Raw genomic sequence first — 24,721 nt, 5'->3', positions numbered from 1 at the left:
TAGGTATCAATTCTCTTAGCAATTGTTCCTACCGTTAAGTAGGCAAGACCCAATTGACTGTAATGTGTGTGTGAAAAGGGACCTTGTTTCCTAACCTGATCAAAAAGTATGCATGTGGCTTAAACCTGCACTCTACAGAAATTAACTTTACAGTTCATAATCATTACTACTACTTCATATTGGCTCTCAAGTTTTTAATTTAGTTTGAAACAAAGTCAGATCAGATCAGCAGCCACAATACAGAATGTTAATAAAAGACTTGCAGTATATCCCAGTAGACTAGCTGGCCTGTACAAGTCGAGAATGACCTAAGAAACGGTAATGCACAGCAGCAGCAGCAGCAGACACAGTTTATCCTTACCCAACAGCTGTAGACCACAAGGAGACCTTAACTGTGTACTAGCTGCTGAATCAAGCGGATCACAGCCTCAAACAGATGCCCTATGCAGCTTGACTGAAGAAACTCCAGCTGTACTCGGTTGCACACCGCCTACTCAGAGGTGATCTCTGACTGACATACAAGACATACAAGGCCATGTCCAACCAAGAATTGATGGAGATGCTCCACCTAATTATCCCCTCAAGCCACACGCTCTGGGGATCTAAACCTCACCACAACAATAAATAGGACATGCTGGAGGAATAGATTCCCATCCCAGAGACTTCCCATGCTTTGGAACAAGATTCCAATCTACATTAGGCAGAGCTCCTCGCTAACACTCTTCAACAGAAACCTTGATGAGTGGATGGGAAACAGAAAGTTTACCCCAGGGATCACTTCAGTGGCTCTGCTGGACAGAGGCACAGGGAACTAATCTAAGGGGGCAGAGAAAGCCAACACATTCTGGCTAGGCTTATAAATGCCTTCAGGCAGATAGCCTAGTACCTACCTATGAACCTATCAACTTTATCCAACAGCCAATTAGTCTAACACACATTGCCGTCACATTCCCATTACCCTAAGAGAAAACAGTCATCTGATCTTCAAAAGCTCTAGCATGGTGTATTTAATACTCTCTGCCTTCATTCTTGTCAACCACTAAGACTCCCCAATCAGTTTTGAGCCCACTGGTTCCTCCATACTGGGTTATTTCCAGAAAGACTGCAAAAGATGACTGGAATTACAATCATCCAGGCAGCCATGGATATAGTTTGTGCCCTCATAGTCATTCAGGCTATACGTCTGTTTATAGTTAAAACCTAAACTTTTCACTAGTTTCTGACATGAGTAACCACATCACTGTGGGGAATCCCATGCACTCCCCTGTGCATGTGTGTGCAACCATTCACACTCTGATAATAACTACTATCACTATAAGATAAGGATAAACTGCGTCTGCTGCTGTCAGGCCCCAGTGGCCTAATGGATAAGGCATTGACCTCCTAAGCCAGAGATTGTGGGTTCGAGTCCCATCTGGAGTGATATAATCTTGATACAAGTGAAGCTGTTTCAGAACATGCTGGAGGGACAGGTTCATAACCCAGAGACTGCGCATGCTATGGAACAGACTTCCCATACATGTCAAACAGAGCCCCTCACTAGCCCTCTTCAAGAAAAATCTTGATGAGTGGATGGGAAATAGAAAATTCACCCTGGGGATCACTCCAGTGGTACTGGGAACCAAGGTCAGGTGGCACAATGCCAGGGTAATCCTATGGGCTAGGCTTGTAAAGGCTCCAGGGCCATTAGCCTAGTACACACCTATGAATCAGCTTGGTACAGCTAAGCCAATGTCTATGGTCTTAGATGTTTGCAGGGGCATGCAAGCCTCCACTTGCACAATGCTAATCAACCAAGTGAATGGCCTCTCCATCCTTTCAGGTCAAAAGGCTGGTATCAGTTGCGGTGTACCATCTTCTCCTGCCTGGCTCCTCCACTGGCCAAGCTGAGACTTGAACTTCGATTTTCTGGGTCATAGTCAGGGTTTTGTCCCTCTATGCCACTGAAATGGGGTATGGGTTTAAAAGGAACTAAAATGTAACCATAAGAAAAAGAAAATGAGCAAACTGAACAGAGAGAGGAACCTTTACACTATGACAACTTCACCATTTCTAGGCAAATGTAAGGCACCCAGCTGTTATAGAAATGGCTTCATGCTAATAATATAGTCCTGCTGAATATCAGCTACACGATAATGATATGGTGTCAAAAATATGACACACAATGCAGACTGATGTCAGCAAGAGCTTACAGCACAATAAGAACCCTTCTATTAAAGCATCAATCCAGCTGCTTTCTGCATATCCCCCTCTCAGCATGTAAGCAATATCACTGCCATGTTCTGGTAGTTAAATGTGCATAAGGACTGTGAAACCATGCTCATAAAACAGGACCAAAAAGAAGAGGAGAAATGGAACAGAAAGCTCCCTATTATCTGATAGAAATGGGTGTACAGTTAGCATATAATACATAGGATCATAGGAGGTTACTTGGCTAATGGCCCTGGGGCCTTTACAAGCCAAGCCAAGAGTTTATCCCCCAAAAAAGAAACCTCAGTCAGCACCTGCTGCCCCTGTCAATGAGAGATGCAGTTGGAACCCCTGGGACAAATTTGTGGTTTCCCATCCACTCATCAAAGTTGCATGTGAAGAGGGTCAGTGATGTAATCTGCTTGACAATTATGGGAAGTCTATTCCAAAGACGGGGCAGACTCTGGGAGACAAACCTGTCTCTTCGGCAGGTTTTGTTAATATCATATATTATATTTAGGCCTTTCGAGCAGGTAATGCCTGAGGAATTAAACTTATGGGTATGCAGCATCTCTAGTAGGGCAGGGTCCGAGATTGCCTTGTAGGCGAGACACAGACCACCTCTGAGCAATCTCTATGATACGGAGTAGTGCAATAGTGATTTGAGCCTCTCTGCATAGGACAGGTATTGGACGACATGGATTCTCTGTGTGAGTTATTTCTGCGGCCTTTCCAGTTGGTGCAGGTGTTTAGAGAGGTACATACCAAATGGGCATTGTACTCAATTACTGGCCTAATGAGGGAGGAGTACAGAGAGGTAATAACCTCCTTTTTTCCGGATACAACCCCTTTACTTATGAAATACACCAAGTAAAAGGCTTTTCTGACCACTGCAGCTACATGACAGTCAAATGTGAGACTGTTGTCAACCTGTGTAACTAGGTCTCTCACCACAGGTTGTGTGCTTAGGGGATTGCAGTTGATGTGGTAATCAGTAGGTGCAATGTTTTTGCCAAATGCTACGATACATTTTTCTGTATTTAACTTTAGGCCATGACTTTGGCACCAGTCATTTGTTGCTGTGAGACTCTCTTGTAGTATGTTAACATAATTTGGAGAGTTAATGACAGCACCCAACTTACATATTGGATGAATCCCAAGCTGTATACTTCATTACCCACATTCATTGGGGCATCAGACTTGAAGACATTTTTTTTTTATAAAGCCAAAGTAACACAGAGTTGCATTAGTCTGAAGGAGTGGAAATGTGGCTCTAGAAAGGGGTGCAGGCACAGAGACAAACACAGACATACAATCACATAATCATGAGATAAAAAGTCTTAAAAACTTTCAAAACAGTCAAAACCATACTCCAGGAAAAGTTGTCTGACAACACCTCAAGTAGAATTTTAAACATTTTGCAGCCCCGCACATCCCATTCAGAAACAAGAATGGGGACTAACTAAAGGAAAGTGGTATAAGCCTGGCTGCATCCATCTTATTTGGGTATACATAAAATGGCATGCAGCTGGTAAAAGGTTCACAGCTTTGTACAAAATCAGTTTACAAAGTGCCTGCTTTCTCAGTTTATCTGGTGCTTTGATTCATCACTTCTTGAAATAACGTAATGGAAAAAAAGGTAGAACAATATTACTGTTATGGCTTGTAAACCATAACAACTAACTAATTTCTGACCCCAACACCTGTATTCTGCTCCTTAATTTAGTGCTCTATACCTCATTCAGTGCATCTGGCAAAGAATGACACACACAAAAGCAAGGGACCAAAGTTCAGTGTCAAAGGCGACCCAAGAAAATGCTACAAAATAATTAGTTGACTGCAAGGTGGGATGGGAGATCAACTCCACCCACAAGTCCTAAATTGAAGGGTAACATACTCAGGACTGCAGAGTTCCCTTAATGCTACACTACAGTGTCAGCAATCCACCTGGAAATGAGAATAGAACCCACAGTCTTCTGGTCTTCCAGCACCAAAGGCATGTGTGTTGTTGCACCACTGACAAAAAGTTTTTCTGTGCATACAGAAACTGTGAGTTCTTTTTTCTTCTTCTTTTTTTCCTCTTGTAGTCTTTCGTTAACGTCATTCACAGAAGACTACAGGTCCAAAAACTCTGATCATGTTTTCAAAGAAATTTCTAGAATGTGAAATCTTGTAATGACGAAAAACTTTCCGAAATGTATTTTTAAGGAATAGCCAGCCTATGAATTTCACAAAGAATTTAGATTAAAGCAATGTTAAAAGATGTACAAAACAGAAATCCATCACAAACACAGAAAATTAAATCTCAACTGTCCAAAAAACTCTTTTCCTTTCTTACAGTTTGAGAAATGTGATCAATAAACAGCTGCTAGGATGCAAACAGAAATTTTACTGCAAAAATAAGATTTCTATGAGTATCTATCAGGAGATGTATACACACCTGCCATCTTGTATGCAGTTTCCACCTACCCCCCCCCCCCCCGAAGGCTTAAAATGATCAAAATGTTTATACTAATTATTAGAGGAGCTCAATATGAATTGCTACAGGAGCTCCAATAGTAATAGAAGAGGAGAAAAGGATGACAGATTGGTGGTAGCAAGGGGCTACTGGCTACAGGATTACACTGCCGTGTATTTATACTCCTCCTAAAACTGCTATTATGGAACTTAAGACTTTTTGGGAAATCAATCAGCCTTCAGCAGGTAGTATTAATTATGGGGGGACTGGAACTTAATTTCCAACATTGAGGATGTATCTGGAGAACCTAGTAGGTAAAATATGACAGAAGATGGTAGCTTTCTGAAGAATTTTCTGAAAATATTTGGTAAGAAAGACATGAAGTCAGTAGTAGGAACTCGGAGAGAATTTGCATATTCCCCAATGTACGATATATAGACTAGACTACATAAAAAGTATGCTTCATAGGAACATATGCATTTAATTGAAAGCTTTGACATACATCCAATAACCAATTCAGATCATGAACCAATAAAAACTAAGATAAAAATGCAGGGTAATGAAGTACAAATGAGACACTGGCACTTTCCCACCTACCTGTTAAAAAGAGAGGGGTTTAAGGAATGGGTAGTGAAAATTGTTCCAGAGTCATTAGGGAAGGTAAAAATTTCCTCAGACGTTATAGCTAGTAAGAGAGACAAAATGAAAATGGAGTTTAAAATACGGTAGAAATAAAAGAAAAACAGATACAGTTAAGAAATAATAGAAATTATTTAGAGGGGCTGACAAAGGTTAAAATACTGCAGAATAAGTGAAATCTGAGAGAAGAAAAGAAACTGTAGAAAGCTAAGGAGAAAACAAGGGAGTACCTGGATAGTATGTATGAGTTTAGACAGATTGCTGTTACGCAACTGTCTTTTGTATCTCCAGAGCACAAAGGCTTTTAGCACAATGGCTCTGCCAACAGAAGGTAGAAAGGATTGTCACCAAACTTAGGGAACCTATAACAAGAAAAATAATCAGACCTTCCATAAAGGTATTAGAGATATTTCAGAAATTTTAATGAAATCTGTATAAAGCAGAGAAACATGGAAATCAAGAAAGAGTACAAATGAAAATATTCATGGAAGAGTTAAATATGCCAAGGTTAGAGGTAGATGAGGTTCAATAATTAACAGTTAAGATAGGAGGAGATGAGATAAAAATGGTGATGTATAATCAATCTGCTGGATGGTCTCCAGGAACAGATGGTATATTCCTGTGGAAGTTTGGAAATTAGTAGGGAACAAGGTGAAAAAGATATGTAAGGTTTTGTTTAACAGCAATTTAAATGGAGGGAAAGCACCAACATTTTGGAAAAAAGCTGTGGTGGCTGTAATACCTAAAGACAGTAAAGATCCATCAGACTCAGATTCATATAGACTCTTTTCAACTTAAACCATAATACAAATTGTTTATGTCTATTAGCTAAAAGAATGGCAAAGGTGTTGCCAACATTGACAGATACAGATCAATGTGGCTTTGTGGAGGTGGGGGGTAAGGGGTAAACATTAATAGAACAATGATGACGCAGAGGGAAGTAGAATGCAAGAAAATCACTGTTGTTGGTGGGTCTTAATGAACAGAAAGCATCTGACAAAGTAAGTTTGGATTTTATGAATAGGGCAATGGAAACATTTGCATTCCTTGATACAATAATAATGTTAATTAAGAGGACATATGATTGACTGGAGGCAAGAGTTAAAGTGGGAGAGTTCCTTTCTGATACGTTGTGTCGGAACACAAAAACCAGGCAGGGAGTGTCGTCTTTCCTCTGTTATTTGCTTTACATTTAGAGCCATTGGCAAAGAAAATAAGGGACTCAGAAATACAAGGATATAATCTGTATGGTAATCAAGAAAAATTGGCTTTATTTGCAGATGATATTATTTTGTACGCAATAAATACTAAAGAGGACATTTCAATGTTGTGGAACATTTTGAGGCAGTTTCAAGTCTTTTGGGGATAGAAAATTAATGAAGATAGAACAAAAGCTATAGCTGTAAATTATGTACCTACACATGAACTGGTTCAGCAATACCCATATTTATGCGAACAGTATAAGATGATGTATTTTAGGAGCATGGATTAAAACAGTTTCTGTTAGGACAGCTAAGGAAACGTGGGAAGCAACTAAACAAAAGATATTACAAAAACGGAGAAACTGGAAACTCTTGTTAATGGATATGGATAGTAAGATACAAGCAGTGAATTTTTTTAGTCCCTTAAACTATAGGTCATGCATATTTTTTTTTATCAACGTAGGAGAAGATGTGGACAATAATAAAGAGTTGAAATAATTTATCTGAGAGGGGAAAAGGAAACAGGTTAAGTGGAATAAGCTGATCCTTCTGATAGAACAAGGTGGTTTTGCATTACCTGATTTGAAGGGATATTTTAGAACTACACAATTAAGGTTCATACACATAAACACAGACAGAAAGTTATAATGGAAAGGGGTGAAGATGAAGGAGGGGGGAATTCAAGAAATAAAGAGAGAGGATTTGGATTTAGCTCCTTAAGGAGAATAGTAGCCAAACAGAATATTATAGTCATAAAGTAGCAGAAAGTGTCCTAAGAACCAAGCCAACATAAGAATGGAGAAAAGAGATTTTGCCAATGGGGATGGCTGCAAGTAGAGGTACAGAGAATAGCCAAGAGAGAGAGAGAGATGGAATTTATTGGAGAAAACTAGCAAAGGAACCAATGAATTGGGAGCAAATAACTAGAGAAGGAAGATAATACAATGGGATGAGGCCAAGAAGACGTTAGCTTGAGACTGCCATCCCTTCCAGAGATTGAAATCAGAGTATAGGCAAAGAGAAAGGGATAAGGGAATCCTAAGTAATGGACTTGCTCTTGTAGAGTTTTTAATTGAATATACAGTGGATATAAAAGTTTATACACCCCTATTAAAATGCCAGGTTTTTGTGATATAAAAAACTTTTCCCACCTTTAATGCGACCTATAACCTGTACAATTCAATTGAAAAACAAACAAATCTGTTAGGGAAAAAAAATTAAAAAAAATACAAAAAACGTACAATAAGCTGGTTGCATAAGTGTGCACAAACTTAAAACTAATACTTTGTTGAACCACCTTTTGATTTAATTACAGCATTCAGTCTTCTTGGGTAGGAGTCTATCAGCAAGGCACATCTTGACTTGACAATATTCAGCCACTCTTCCTTGCAAATCTGTCAGATTGCGAGGGTATCTCTTGTGCACAGCCCTCTTCAGGTCACCCCACAGATTTTGTATTGGATTTAGGTCTGGGCTCTGGGTGGGCCATTCCAAAATGTTAATTTTCTTCTGGTGAATCCATTCTTTTGTTGATGTTGATGTATACTTGGTGTCACTGTCATGTTGAAAGGTGAAATTCCTCTTCATCTTCAGCTTTCTAGCAGACAGCTGAAGGTTTTGGGCCAAAAGTGACTGGTATTTGGAACTGTTCATAATTCCCTCCACCTTGACTAAAAAGTCCCAGTTCCAGCTGAAGAAAAGCAACCCCAAAGCATGATACTGCCACTACCATGCTTCACCATGGGGATGGTGTTCTTTTGGTGATGCGAAGTGTTGTTTTTGCGCCAAACGTACCTTTTGGAATTGTGATCAAAAAGTTCAACCTTGGTCTCATCAGACCATAACACATTTTTCCACATGCTTTTGAGAGACTTGCTGTATTGTTTTGCAAATTTTAGCCGGCGCTGGGTGCTTTTCTGTATAAGAAAAGGCTTCCGTCTTGCAACCCTACCCCATAACCCAGACATATAGAGAATATGACAGACTGTTGTCACATATAGTACACAACCAGTACTTGCCAGAAATTACTGCAACTCCTTCAGTGTTGCTGTAGGTCTCTTGGCAGCCTCTCTGACCAGTTTTCGTCTTATCTTTTCATCAATTTTGGAGGGACGTGCAGTTCTTTGCAAACTCACTGTTGTCCCATATTTTCTCCACTTTTTGATGACTGTCTTCACTGTCTTCTATGGTATAGCCACTGCTGTGGAAATTGTTTGTACACTTCTCCTGACTGGTACCTTTCAACAATGAGATCCCTTTGATGCTTTGTAAGCACTCTGTGAACCATGGCTTTTGTTGTAGCAGGCAACTGAGTAAATGTCAGGAAAATCCTACTAGGACAGCTGAACTTTATTTGGGTTAATCAGAGTCTCTTTAATTGATGGCAGGTGTGTCCCCAAGACGACTGAATGCTGTAATTAAATCAAAAGGCGCTTCAACAAAATACTAGTTTAAGGGTGTGCACACTTATGCAACCAGCTTATTGTATGTTTTTTATTTTTTATATTTTTCCCCATCAGATTTGTTTGTTTTTTAATTGAATTGTACAGGTTATAGGTCACATTAAAGGTGGGGAAAGTTTTAAATTAATTTATTGCAATCTCATTTTTTATATCACAAATACCTGGCATTTTAACAGGGGTGTGTACACCTTTTATATCCACTGTAGAACAGAAGCTGCGTAATAAAGGGATAATTAGTAGGCTGTATAATATATCACACAGTAATTATAAGAATCAGTCAAAGGAGGTTAGAAAAGATTAGGAAGAGAGAATGGAGATGCAATTTACAAGAAAACAATGTCAGGACATACGTATGGCTCCCAAGTATGCAACAAAGTCTAGAAGGTTTACAATTTTGCTTGAAATTGTTTGCATATGTATTTTTATACCCAAAGCAAGCTCCAAATAATTTTTTCCTGAGGCAGACTGCAAATGTTGGAGATGTGATGGGAAAGAAAGAGGTGACTGGGAACATATGTTCTGGGAGTGTAATGAAATGGCAGACTTTGAAAATTCCCTACAGTAATCTGTCAGAAATATTAGGTGAGCAAATGAGTGCAACTAAGGAAATTATTATTTTGAGCTGACACACAGGATCTACATTTCCTAGACATAGCAACGCCTTTTTAAGTTTAATTCTGGTGGCAGCCAAAAAATAACTACTAGAAAATGTAAATAAAAGTCTACACCAACTATATTTGAAGTACTGAATATTGTAAGAGAGAGAAAATAAGTGGAAGTGGGACCTTTTGAAAATGGAAGGAGTAAATTACATAGAAATAAATGGAAATTGAGGGAACAGTGCATGTAGATTAATGTTCAGGAAGAGGCGTGAGGTTTAAGGAAGGCAAGTATTGAGCAACTTCTGTAATGCTGGATTGATGGTAGTTATAAAAAGAACACGTGGTAGATCATGTATGCAACTGCAAACGTGCTAATATGGTTTGTTTCATTTTATATTAATGTATGGTTGCCTATGACTTACAGGTTCATAGTTGTGTACTAGGCTAAAGACCACAATGACCTTTTTAAGCATAGCCATGCACCCCAAATTTCTGACAAGTTCTTGTACCCTTGATAAGTAAATAGGGGCTTGGGAGATGAACAATATACAGTCTGCCTGTGTCCAGTAGAGACATAGATGCCAAACCAGGGATGAATTTCCTGTTCCCCATCCAATTGTCCAAGATACACTTGAAATGTGTTAAGGAGGAAATCTGCTTCAAATATGTCGTATTATTTATTATTTTCCCTGTATGTCAGGCAAAGTTCTTCATTAGCACTCTTCAAGAAAAATCTTGATGAGTGGATGGGAAATAGGAAATACACCCCGGGGATCACTTCTGTGTCTCTGCTCGACAGTGGCACAGGAAAATAACTTTCTTGGGTGGCGTAAGCCAGGGAACCTTGTTGGCTAGGCTTATGTAGGCCGATAGCCTAGTACCTACCTATGAACCTATGCACTTGCTTACAGTTTTAAGTTGCAATTTTCCACTTCTGTAAGGGGTCCTGTTCTGCAATTGTAGTACTCTAAATACATTGCCTCTGCAGTTTTCAATTCTTTTAGGCATCAATTTGTGTTGTTCACTAACATTTGGCCTCCAAACCAGCCATTTTACTTTACGAGAGCTAAAGTCTGCACTCTTGTGGTAGGAGAGGATTGATTTCACCTATCTAAGCTGCTGGTGGAAAGCTTAGTGTGCTCACCTGACCGGCCTGTGAGATACCTACTTAAAAACTTGTTTTCTTCTGCTTCTATATAAGGTTTGCATTTGCTTCGCAGAACACCAACAGTTAGTAGTATCCAGTATATATACATATGTGCGTGTGTATACATATATCAATCGCAAGTAAAAAGTGGCCTATCACCAAGATGAAGCTAGAACTTTCCAATAATTCCAAAATAGCAAACAGTAGAGAATGAAAAATTCCACCACTAGGGCTTAAAACGACTACACTTTTATTTGCAGCAAAAAACACAGTAAGGGCTTTCAAACTCACAGTTCTTCTTCAGACAGAAATAGACAGGCTTTTGCTCAGAAATTTAAAATGCACATTAACCAATCCACAGCCATTATAAATTATCTATGCAAATCCCTAGATCTAAGAACCAGTTTCGTGAGGCAATGTAGCAATTGCCATAGGTACCCTAACAACCACTTAATTTGGAAACAGACGTATACTGTACGTGCAGATATAGTACAATGTCACTGGAGGTAAGACTCTCACAGATACAAAAACGTTAAACGGGTTGTCATCGACACACACACAACACTCACCATGCTTACACAAGATTAGACACATGGACCCACATATGCAAAAGTGCTCACATGTAACTTACCCAAACCTCAAAGGCCCCTGAGGTGCAGTCCTTAGAAACTCTGCCTGCATACAAAAAAAGGCAACTCCCACCACTACACATAAAACCACATGTCATTGTATCTCAACTACCAAGCCTATAAGGTGCAACACCACACAAAAATATTTTGGTCATATGAGACGCCATTGTGAGACACACTGATGTCCCTCTCACCAACTGGAAAAGTAGAAGGTTACAGTTATTTGCCTGTGAGGGCCCAGGATTCACCAGGTCATGCAAGCACTCAAGTCACTAAACCCTAAGTACCAGTATGACTCAGTCATAGTCCACATGGGCGTAAATGATATGAGATGCATCTCCCTGGACTATATGAAGAGAGACTCTCAAGAATATGCGTCACAGGCAGATATGTGCCTAGCATTGAGCAGCATTCTACCATCTCCAAAGTTGATCATACAATACTAACAGAAAATGGCTAACTTTAATAATTGCTTTAGCTAATGGCGTCATACCAAAGGGGTCCAATATGTGTCAGCCTGGCAGAACAAGATTAGACAGGCCATGATACTTTGCCAGGGATGGTCTTCACCTGTCACCGCTAGACTTTTGGATATTGGCCAAAACATTATCCACCCCCTATAATGCCTTTTTTAGGCATTCACAAACAGACAAACCTTCCAACAAAGCAAATTTTATTCAGTATAAGCTAAAAGTATTACAGCTCAATGCTTGGAGTCTTAACAAGAAATGAAACTCCCTGGAAGCACTCTCCACGTGTACAGTTACTGAAACATAGTTCAAAGGCACAGAAAGCACCCCAGCAATGCATGGTTATAATGCCTTTCACACATTCCGATCACCCACCGCACATGAAAGGGCAAAAGGTGGAAGTGGAGATGTATCCATCAACATAAAGGATAAAGCACAACTCAATACTGGTCAAACAATATGACATGCTTGAGCTACTCTGTGTTCAACTAACCACAGGAAAAATCCATTACTATATCTGTGCTAGCTACAGGTTCCCCAGCATGAACCAGAAAACCCATACGTCATACGTGAATTTATTAGAATCACTTACCATTTAACCTAATACCATATTCATGGTTGATTTCAACTACCCCTCCATTAACTGTGAACCATATATGACCACAAATATGCAAGCTCAAAGATTTCCAGACTTTGTCAATGCAAATGCCCTGGAGCAGCTAGTCTGCACTTCCACTCTGGTTACAAATATCCTAAATCTGGTACTCACAAATATGGGAGAGGGTTGCAACCCCGTCCCAAGTGTGATGTCCTCAGTGGTCAGATCAGATCACAAAGTCATCTCCCTGGAAATAGATATAAAACTAGAACTCCCACCTAACCCCAAAACCTTTAAGAATTTTTTTAAGGTAAATTACCTCCTATTAAGTGATGGCATAGCTAGTTTTCAAGCTCCCGCAAACCCAGAAAACACAGACACCTATGTGGAGGTGTACAAAAAAGCCTGTAAGACTATATAAACAACTAGATAGAAACATCAATACCAGATTGAAATAAGCCACCCTGGTGGACACCTGGTTTAAGTAGGTTGTACAAGAAAAGAAACAGCATCTTGTCTAGAAGTAAGACAGAATGGGAAAATGGAGCAAAAACTCCCTCATTAGCCTAAACAAGCAAATCAGGGGACCAGTCAAGTCTTCAAAAGCAAATTTTGAGACAAAAAAAGCCTCCCAAGCTAAGGATAACCATATAGCATTTTTCAGCCATGTCAGCAATCTTAAGGGCAACATCCGTCAATGTGTGGAATTAGTCATGGATGGCATCAAATACACTCAGACTCATTAGGATTTCTATTTAACCACAGCTTCAGTCATCCCTCTGGATAATGGGGGTCCATCAACAGACCCAGAAATTAGAGATCCATAAGTCTGAGTAGTCTTATATGCAAGGCCATGGAAAGAATAATTATGGACCTGATACATAAAAGAAACCTCCAAACACTAGACAAAACCCAGTTCGGCTTTGTCACAGGCAGATCATGCCTGTTCAATCTGGTGGACTTCTCTGAGAAAGTCACTAGTACCATGGGTAAGGGTAAAACTGTGCATACTGCCTACCTCGATCTGGCTAAGGCATATGAGACACTTCGCCACTCAGGTATTATAGATAAGCTCACAAAAGTGGGCATAAATCCTTACATCACCAAATGGCTCATAGATAGGACACATGATGTTAGAGTGGCTGAATACAGATCCAGAAAGAGGCTAGTTACCTGTGGTGTGCCACAGGGCTCAGTCCTGGGCCTTCTCTGTTTGGAATATACTTCTCTAAAGTCAAGTCTAATGTAGTAGGCCTTTGGCTGACTAAGTTTGCTGATTACTACAAGTTGGGGGCAATCACTGAATCTTCCAATGACGTAGATATCCTTCAGAAGGGTCTGACTCGGAAAATGATTAATGCCAGAGCCATGGCCTAAAAATAAATGCCAACAAATGCATAATCATACCCTTTATGAAGTCAAATACCCCTGCATTAATAGCACACCCCCAAGAGTGGACTCAGAAGGGAGAGGTTTAGGTACAGAGATAGATAGTATCCTGAACTTTAACTGACATGTGTCCACAGTGGTCAGGAAGTTCTTCTAACAGACACAGCTTATAAATAAAGGCATGGCATCCAGATCCAAGGAAGGTATACTCCTACTGTACTCAGCCCTCATTAGACCAACCATCAAGTACAATGCACCTTTTGGTATGTGCTTGACCAGGCACTTGCAACAACTGGAGTGGAACCAGAGGTTCCTTACAAAGAATACAGGGTATAAACAACATGTCCTATGCAGACAGCCTCAAAACCCTATCCCTTTTCCCTGTCTCTTACAGACTATTAAGGTGTGATCTCTGCCTAACCTTCAAGGCACTTACAAATCCAGCCCTGATGGAACTGTTACACATTTGCAAGACAAACTGCATGAGTATCACCCAAACTAGGGAATCTAAACCTGGTGTGTGACATGAACAAGACATGCTGGAGAGACAGATATGTCTCAGAGATTATCCCTTCTCTGGAACAGGCTTACTAATCACGTAAAGCAGAGCCCTTCCCTGACCCTCTTCAAACACAGTTTGGATCAATGAATAGGAAATTGTAAATTCACTCTTGGGGTGTCACTTATGTCCTTTATGGACAAGGACAGTCTTAAAATACTCAAAGGCATAGACACAAGCCTAAGCTAGGCCTTAGGAATTGAAAATCAGGTAAAATTCTGGTAATAACAGCTAGGCTTGTAAAGGCTCTTAAGCCGTTAGCCTAATAATCTCCTATGAACCCATGAACGTGGATGGTGAGCCTGTTCCAGAGAAGGGGTAGTCTCTGGAATACATACCTCTCTCTCCAGCAGGTCATTATTACTTCACAGGCAAGGTTTAAGTCTTTAGAATGGACAATTCTGGTGCTGTCTCTTTTGCAGGTACACAGGAGGTTCATCAGGGTGGGGTCTGACAATGCCTTGTATGCCAGGCTGAGATCTGCCCTCAACAGCCTGTGGGAGATGGAATACAGGGATAGGGCTTTGAGGCAGTCTGCATACACATATTACTTACACCCTCTATTCTTTTAGTGAAGAAACTCTGTGGACATTCTAATTGTTCGATGTGCCTGGTTAAGTACATACCAAAGGGGGTTACTGTAATCAGTGATAGGTCCGATGCATATTAAAATGTAATGACTTCCTTGGAAATAGATGCCATACCATTGTTTATAAGTTGCACAACACAGAATGATTTCCTCAGTACTGTAGACAAGTAATGATCAAAAGTAAGATTACTATCTATGTGTGCACTCAACTCCCTATTAGGTCAACTCTTAGGGATGCATTTCTTGGCATTTTGTTTTAACCTATGGTTCAGATACAAGTTATTTGTCTGTATCAGCCCTTCCTGGAGAACATTAGTGTCAGTGCAGGATTCTATGACCGGTGCTAATTTTAATCAGCCAGTGGCCCTTTACATTTGCCTTGACTACAGAGATATAAATGCCAAAAAGGAGAGGTCCCAGGACTGATCCCTAAAGGAATCTGCTTGTGAATGGCCTCTTCATAGAGGTGGACTGTGCAATTCTAACTTCCTGGGTACTGTCTGTGAGCCATCTGGCTATTTACCAGGTGACACAAGGGTTTATACCTAGCCTCTTGAGTTTGTAAGCAATGCCCGACTTGAGTATTGTGTCAAATGCCTTGACCAAGTCAAAGTAGGCAGAGTGTATCATTTTGCCCTCATCCATTGCTTTGGTGACCCTCTCAGAAAAATCCATCAGGTTGAGTAGGTATAACCTGCCCTTGACAAATTCAAACTGAGTAGGGGTCAGCATTCAGACATTTCCTGTCATTATTAACCATTTCCATGACAATTCTTTCTATGGCTTTGCATATGAGACTAATCAGACTTATCGGTATGGAGCTTCGCGGGTCTGTAGATGTCCCACCTTTGTGCAGATGGATGACTGTTACTGTTTTCTATTCACGAGGCATGAAGCCTGTTTAGAGGCTACAGTTAAACAGCAATCCCAGAGAGCCTGGTAGGTCATGTTTCATGCCATTTAGAAGGTCCATCAGTGCAGTATTCATGGTCTTAGAGCATTGAGGACCTGTTTCCTAGGGACAGTAGGAAGAGTTATATTTGATGGTATTTCCTGTGTGTGTGTGTGTGTGTGTGTGTGTGTGTGTGTGTGTGTGTGGGGGGCACTAACGTTAGAGTTGAATTTGTCTGCCAGGAGGTTTGCTATACTTTCTGGCTCAGTACAGCTGGCTCCCTTAACAGTGAGCTTTGCACGCAATTGCATATCGCCTTTGAGATTATGGACATAGTTAAAGAATGCACTCTGGTTGTCCTTCGCCTGAGAGGCCAAATATGACTCAAATTTGGCTTCAGTAGACTATCTGTCCTCTGAGTTGTTTGTTTAATTTGATGGGAGTGCTTTTATCCTGCTGGGTGCAACACATCTTAATTTCTGCCATGATGTTCTTCCATCTGTTATACAGCCTATTGATTTTGTGATTCCACCAGGGTGGCTTGTTTTCTGAGTTAGTTCTGTACTTCATCCTGGTGGATACAGCTACCTGCATGCAGCTATTAACATGCCTGCACAGGTTTTCTGCGACAATTCCATATAGACAGCAGTGTTCTTGGGATTTATGGGGCTTGAAATTTTGCCAGGTTATCACGTAATTAGTTATCCTTAGAGTAGTTCCTGAAAATACCATGGTTAGCTAGGGTTCCAGGTTTTACTTTTACTACAAAGAATACAGTGTTGTGGTCTGTCCTTACCAGAGAAGACCTTATACTATGGGGTGTGCAGCACTCTCTGAGATTAGTGAGGACCAGATCCAATATGTTTGCACCCCTTGTCAGTGTACACTGACAGTCTAGTCCAGACGGTTTATATTTACAAAATCCAAGAATCTCTGTGCCTACATGTTTGGTGTTGTATATGATTTCCCATTTAATAGTGGAGTAATTAAAGTCACCCATGACTATGGTATTTGGTTGGATGGTGAGTGCTTCCAATAAACTTAAATACATCTTATGGGTTATAGAGGCAGACCTACAGCTTGCAAGGAAGTGGTACAGGATTTTGCCCATTGTGATTTGAATGTGGAGATGCTCAAGTGCATTGTCCCATCTGACCAGCCTTAAGGTACATTTTTGATGTAAATCAAGATACCACCACCTCTAGTCCCTGTCTACGTAGTAGCTAGTCTAAATTTATGGAAGGCATTACAACCTTGCCCTACTGATGTGCTCTCCACAGTTTTTAAACATGTCACAGTTACTGCACAGATGTCAGTGTTCTCTAGGTTGTGGAGAGCTTGTAGAGAGTGAAGTTTGTTTAGACTCCTTGCACTGAGCAGTAACACCTTTAGATTTTTTTGGTTTTGATTTGCTAAGTCAGAAGTGCTTTCAGTTTGGCATTGTCTAAAAAAAAAAGGCACTACGGGGGAGGATACTGTTTTTGCTAATATCTGAAAGCCCACACGGGAGAGGGGCAGACCATCACTAGCAAAGAAGTGTGGTCTGTTGACTACCTCCTTCAATGCTGACAAATATTGAACCCCCTTAGAATGACACCAGAAACTAAGCCAATTATTAACGTCAGTTCATCTATTGTACGTACTGTGGCATCATCCTTGAAGAAGGTAAAATGCTGCTCGATGCTAGGCTCATACCAGCCCAGGACACACATTCTGACTTCCATGATGTCTCATTCCATATAGTCTAGAAAGGTACATCTCAAGTCATTTACACCCCCATGGACTATGACTGTGTCATACTGGCACTTGTGGTCCATTAACAGATAGTTTAATAAAGCCGTTTCAAAATTTTTTAAAAGGTTATGTTACAACAAAACAAAAGGAGGGGGGGTCAACTTTGCAGACTAAGATTTGTGGGAATGTAAGACAATTGAAAGACTCTGACATTTATTGAGTACAGCACCTAAGCTTCAGTAACCCAAAAGCTGATCTTAACTGATCTAACATGAGCCAATGATTGATGTAACTTTATGCCACTTGGCGTACCTGAGCACATCAAGACAAAAAGATGTTTTTTATACAATATAAGTCAAATAAGTAAAGACCACTTGCCTTTCTTCTTCAAAAATGACTTTCTTGTTGCAAGTGGGCTCTGTCGGACTCTCTGATTTTGCAAGAACTTTACAGCTGTGGCAATCTAGTAAGTAGGAAAGACACAAGACTTAATCAGTATTAGCTCAGATCAGTATTAGCTCAGAATTACTATTTCAGTTGTTTCTCCAAGAAAACAGCCTCTACTGAACACAAATTGTTAAACAGCACACAATGGAAAGTAACTCAAATTCATGTAACATGTACACACACAAAGAGATGCTAAATGTTGACCCTTTAAACATTCAGATCAATACAAGGAAACTGTTGGGCTAAGGTTCATAAATTGATTACTTCAAAGTCAATGGAACCCATATCCCATGTTTCTGACCATCAGTACCACTGAAGACCTAGGCCACTTTGTTATACCCCAGAACTCATGAGCACAAGGTAACTTATGTTGTTGACCTTGACACATAATCATAGGAGTCTTGAAGAGATTCATGTAAAGCAAGCTCTATGTCACAAAAATGTGGCAGATAATTATTAAATGAACCATGCAGTAGTCCACAGCAAAACACATGTTAGAAATATACAAGGAGGCATACAGGAAGGTGAATGCATGCCATGTTCTGCCAATTCCTTGGAAGCTACCATTCAAACCCCTCTCTTCAGTCCGGCAAAAGTTAAAATAAACAAAAAAGTCACACTGTTCAGGTGCATATACATCATCAGCAGCTGTACTCACACGCTATAAAGACCTCAATTTATGCAAAATTACTGCATAAGCAAACACAACTTCAAGTCACTACAATGTGCAATGCAAAACTGAGCACCATAACAGAGGTGGGCATGCTTCTACACAAGTATCCACCACTAAAGGTATCAGACAAATATGACGTGGTTTGGTACAGTGGAACACAATGGCACTCTTCATGAAGTTTGGTCTAGGAGTACAATCTGCTTGTAATGGATTTGTCAAAAATCAAACACACATGCCATGAAAGCATTTCACGAGTGAAGGGAAGGGATGGATATTTAGTCCAAGTTTACAATAATCATGCCATGTAAGCTAAAAACTTCTCTAAAGTTTAAAATTTGACATTACATAAAAACTATAGCAGGAAGTTACAACTGATTACTTGACACTGCACAGGAATATGTAGGAACAGTATCACAGCAGTTTCATAATAAGAAATGCCTACTACTAATGCTGTTTGAAATGAAATTCCTAAATCAGAAAGTTTTTGGAAACAATGCATCTGCCTCCTTCATCCAAAGTATGACTTAAGTTTCTGCTGTTTTCCTACAAATTCTTCACTGCTGCCTAAGTATCTGGCACAGCTTGACCAGTCATTGATCTGAACAAAGATTTCATTAAGCATTTTTTTTATTTATCCATGTCAAATGTGAACTTTACAATGGACACTTATGCTGAAATGTTTGCACCTGGAATTTTGGACCTTTAATAACATATTACAAAGGACTTCTAATATAATTACCTATCCCACTTTAACACACACTAGTTAGTCAGCTTTGTATTTTACTAATGGTTCAAATGATTTTTATTTGCTCTGTACGTATTTGCAAGGATATCACTGTTGCTAAAATGGCTTAGGGGTACTGAAAGGTGTGAGCTGATCTGCAAAGTAGCTGGTCAGACGTTAACTGCTAACAACAGGATTACACAAGTTGCAACTCAAGTGCACTACAGCTCTGCCAATGTAACTCAAGTTACTCTAAATATACTGGAGGGCTAAGTATGTTTTACTTTGGCCTAAATTCAGCTGATTAAAAACTAAACAGCTGACCCACACAGACACTGCTAACAATGAGGTTCCGATAGTGAATTTAGTTTTCAGCTACTCAGATGAGCCTGTTTCTGAACATATCAAAATTGGTCAAAGCAAATAAATGACTTGTAGTACCCCCCCCCCCCACACACACACACACACACTCGTTTACAATAAATTAACTAACTTTATGAATAAAAAAAATGGAGTTACCAGTTGCATAATTATTACCAGGGCTGATATTATGCATAGCAAACTAGGCAATTGCCTAGGGCTCCATGGTTGTGGGAGTTATTGCACTAAAAAATAAGTAAATAAATAAAGAATTATTATTTTATTTGCTTTTGTTAACCAGGAAAGTCCACTGTGCTGGTGTGAGCCAATTTTCAGTGGAGGCCCGGGGAGAAAAGCTCCAAAAACAATAGACATGATAAGAATTTCTTTCAAAAGTTAATTACAGCATATAACAATATACAGGAGTAACGACATGAGAATCAGAAGCGACACTGACAATATACGACTATATTTTATGAAATACTTGGATAAATAGCAACGTATTTAGTATATCAGAGTTTAACAAAAGATAATAATCAACACATACACAATTTTGTTTTACATAATAGACTATGTAACTACACACACACACACATATATATACATACAGGTTTACCTTTATAACCGCGATTTGCAGAAGGGCGAACTGCACATACCCAAAAGGCAGTCTGCAAGACATACAAACGCCGAACGGAAAAAGGTGCGAATGTGCAATGAGCGAATGCACAATGAGATTCGCTCATTGCACATTCAACATTCAGGGGTGGATTGCACTATAGTGGGGATCGGGAAATGGTTTCTTTCCCCACTGTAGTATGATTTCGGAGTTAGAATAATAAAGTAGGGGGGGTGTGGGGGCCGCAGCTTTTTTTTTTCCTTCGACTTTCATGTTCGAAAAACAGCGAATCTGCTGTTTGATTTGCTGTTTTTCAAACATGTAGGTGTGTCGACATTGTTAGTTTCATGGATTAGAGTCGCTCATATGAGCACGCGCCCTTCTGCAAATCGCGGTTATAAAGGTAAACCTATATATATATATATATATATATATATATATATATATATATATATATATATATATATATATGTGTGTGTGTGTGTGTGTTTTTTTTTTTTTTTAACCATGTGAGGCAAGATGAAGTATACTGTGTTTTTTAAGGGTGAACGCTTAACTTAGGAAGAGTGATGAAGAGTAAGGGTATCTGAGAGATGAGTTAGGAATCAGGTACAGAGAAACTGGGGATAGTGCATGGGCATAGCCAATGAGAGGAGAGACATTGGCGAAGTGATTATTTGAATGAGGGGGCACTATTAATGGTCTAGAGAGGAGGTGGCAGGGCATTCCAGAGTTTAGCTACAGTGAAAGAGTAGAGGTACTGACCTGCAGGGAGTTTTGGTCTCTTAACTTGGATAAGTGATTGATTTTCAGATTTTAGAGGTCAGTTTGGTTGATGAAGAGTTGGACGTGAAGCAAGGGCTGGGCATTTGGAGGATTTATATATACATTTGTGTGCTGTAGATAGCTGTATATATGTGAGGTGTTGTGGAAGTTCTAGCCAGTTCAGGGATTGTAATGAGTGGCAGTGATGAGAAAAACGTTTTGCCCTAGTCACAAACTTAGTGATTTTGTTATAGCAGCTATCCATTTTAGTTTTTAATGAGGACTGGATGTTTGTTAGAATGGGGACACCATAGAGGAAAGAAGGTAGAAGAAAAGCTAGGGTGTGTGTTTTTCTAGTAGAGTAGTTTAAAAAGTGTTTATGTCGGTAGAGGGTACCAGGTTTTTGGTTTGTTTTTTTGATATTGTTGTGGATGTGTTGTTCGAAGGTTAAGTTGTCATCTAAGGTTACACCAAGAAACTTGGTATGAGAAACTACCTTTAAGGCAGTCTTGCTGGAGGAGTAAATGATGAATTCTGATTTATTAATAGTGGTAGCTTTTTTGGCGTAAAGAGCAGGAGTGTAGTTTTATTTGGGTTCAGGGCGAAGTGATTATTTGTTATCCAGGTTTCGGTAATGGTCAGCAGTTTGGTTTCATAGGTACCAGAGCAGATAATAGTTGAGTCATCTGCGTATTGAACTACAGATACATGAGTGACAGCAGAGTGAAAGTCATTAATGAAAATACTGAACAGAAGGGGTCTTAAAATGGACCCCTGGGGAACTCCGGTGGAAGTAATGAGAAAAGGTGAGGAGGAGTGTAATCATTTGGTGGACTGTTGTCTGTTTGTGAGGTAACTGGTAAACCAGTTAAGGATGGGAGTGGACAAGCCTAGGTGTGAGAGCTTGGGAAGAAGGAGAAAATGGGAGATGGTGTCGAAAGCCTTAGAGAGATCAAGAAAGAGCGCAGAGACAAGTTTACCATCATTGCGATTGTGGTTAGCAGTATCTAGGAAGCAGAGGAGAGCAGTTATAGTACTGTGGCCAGGACAGAAGCCATGTTGAGTGGGGGAAAGTAGTTGGTTTTGGGATAGATAATTCATAAGTTGAATTTGAATACATTTTTCCATTATTTTAGAAATAGGCGGAAATTTGAGATTTTTGAATTATTACCGGCTTTGTGTAAGGGTATGATGTAGGCTTACTTCCAAATGGATGGTACATAAGATTCTTGGATATATCTGTTTATGAGAATACTTATGGGGTAGCTAATGGATTTGGCTGACATCTGTAGGTATTCTGGGGGTAAACTACCTGGGGCAGTGCTACCAGGTTTGAGTTTTAGCAGGAGTTTAGTAATAGTGGAAGTGGGAATAGGAGAGAAAGAGAAAGTCTGGGGAGAAGGGTTTCTGGGGAGTGGTGTGTTGCTATGGGGTTGCTGTTATGAGTAGTTTGAGAACAGGTGAAAGCAAGTTTGGATATAGTGTCTATAAAGTAGGAATTGAAGAGGGTAGCTAATTCAGCAGGGGCTTTGTCAGGGTTTGGGCAAGGGTTGCTTTTGGTGCCAGGGTTTAGTAGAGTAGAGACTGAATTCCAGAAAGATTTTGGGCTATGGTTGTGGTCGTTTTGTAGATGGAGGTAGTATTGTTTGTTGTCTTTAATAACTAAATGCTTTACTTGATCACGGAGTTGTTTGAATAGCTGGAGATCGATGGGGTTTTTACTATTCTGCCAATTTTCCATGCTCAGTCTCTAGTATTCATAAGCTTTTTTGTTTCTCTAGAAAGCCAGATTGCATGATTTGTTTTTATTCTCTTGTTCCAGAGGGGGGCATTCTATTGAGTATACTGAGGAATGCTGAGTTGAAAAATTCAACTACTTCATCTAGAGGCAAATATTTTAGAGTGCTCCAATTAATTTTACTTAATGTACTGTTGAAGCTTGTTGGGTTGAAATTAGCTAGCATTCTGGAGGGTTTGCATTGGTGATCATGTAAGTTTGAGGAGATGGCATGTGTTATACAGGCAGGCAGGTGGTCACTGATATTGCAGTGTCGAGTTCCTGCTAATGTAATTTTATTGGAGTTGGATACTAAAATCCATTTTTATTACTGTTGCTAGGCCAGGTTATACTAGTAATGAGCTGAGTGAAGTTATAGAGGTTAATGGCAACATTTGGAGGAGGAGTTGTACGATCTAGCCAGTTTATGTTGACATCTAGAATTACAGTTGCATTGTGGAGATTGTTTGAGGTCCAGGCTAATATTTCTTCTAGTATAGGCACATTGTTGCCAGGTGGGATGTAACTGGCTATCAAGCACAGACTTTTGAAATCATTCATTTGTAGCTGTACTATGATGAGTTCAGCTGCTGAGAATTGGGAAATGGAGTCTGGGTAAGGGATGATGGTGAGAGAGTTAGGGTAGAGAAAAGCAACTTCTCCCCCTTTCTTGCAGGGTCTGTCTGACCTTAAAGAGGAGAAACTTGGAGGGAAGAACTCAATGTCTTTTATATATGGCATTAGCTATGTCTCGGTTATGGCAATTATGTTGGGGCTGGAATGGGCTATCTAGGCATGGAATTCTGGGATTTTGTTTCTGATGGTGTATTTATGGTACTAAGTTTTAGGGATTTGTGAAGTTTGGGAGAGGGGAAGGCAGATAGAGTGGGTCCTGGGTTGGAGTGGATGTCTCCACATTGGGGAAGTGTGGAGGTACTATTTGAAAGGTGTTTTTGTAGCAGCTTATGTTTAGTATTAATTTGTATCATGGGGAGTGTAGTTTGTAACATTTGCTGCACCTGTGCTACGACTATATGTTTGAGGAATAATAATGCGTTAGTGGAGTAAAGACTAGGAGAAATTGTGGAGTAAAAGTTATGTTTGGGAAGTTGGATGGACGTACTAGAAGTAGTTTTTGGTTGTGTGTGAGTGGGGTGGAGTGGTGTAAGATGTAGAAGTAGTATGAGAGAAGGAGGAAGTAGTAGTACAGTGAAATTTATTAGTGGCATTAGTCAGTGTTTAATGAGTACAGAGGTACCAGAAGAGGCTGTGGAGAAGAGAAAGGGTTTCCACTTGTAGAAAGTGGGACTGATTAGTAAAGGCTGATTGTGGCTGATTGTATTACAGTTGATAGGGATGTTTGTTGAGTGAAGTAGGTGGGATGGGTTTACAGAGTGAGGATTATGCTGATTGGTTACTTGAGTATGAATGGTGTATGGTTAATTATAAATTGTGGGGGTGAGTGGGAATGGGGGTAGGGGAGCGGAGTGAGCCCGAGAGAAGCGAGGGGGAACTAAGTAGGATGTCTTGGTAGACTTGCAAAGCAAGGAACAAGATAAACAGTAAGGTAGGTTGGAGTTGTGATAATAGCTCCAACTGGCAGAAAGAGAGAGAAAGGGGAGCTATTATTACTTTGTGTTACAGGTGTAAGTCGGTAAGAGACACTTACTTTATGGATGTTAGCAGAGGAGCATGTTAGATTATTGGTAATAATAATATTTAGTAGTAGTAAATTAGTATTAGCAATTTAAAATAAAATGAGCCCAGAATATTGGGGCTGGGGCTCCAAATGACTTGCT

The 24,721-nt window shown here is 39.9% G+C and overlaps 1 protein-coding gene across 2 annotated transcripts in view; it reads right to left on the bottom strand.

Moving 5' to 3' along the window:
• PEX14 (peroxisomal biogenesis factor 14) overlaps window positions 1-24,721 on the bottom strand; it is a 2,179,090-nt gene that overhangs the window by 986,890 nt on the left and 1,167,479 nt on the right. For both annotated transcript variants that reach the window (XM_044063151.1, XM_044063152.1), the window contains one exon: window positions 17,939-18,023. In XM_044063151.1, coding sequence (XP_043919086.1) covers window positions 17,939-18,023 — 85 coding nt within the window. The remainder of the gene's footprint in view (window positions 1-17,938; window positions 18,024-24,721) is intronic.

The sequence above is a fragment of the Protopterus annectens genome, chromosome 2.part1 (assembly GCF_019279795.1).
Source record: "Protopterus annectens isolate FY-2018-M chromosome 2.part1, PAN1.0, whole genome shotgun sequence".
Taxonomy (NCBI): Eukaryota; Metazoa; Chordata; order Ceratodontiformes; family Protopteridae; genus Protopterus; species Protopterus annectens.
Note: the sequence above shows the minus strand (reverse complement) of the source record. Positions and strands in the feature narration are given on the sequence as shown.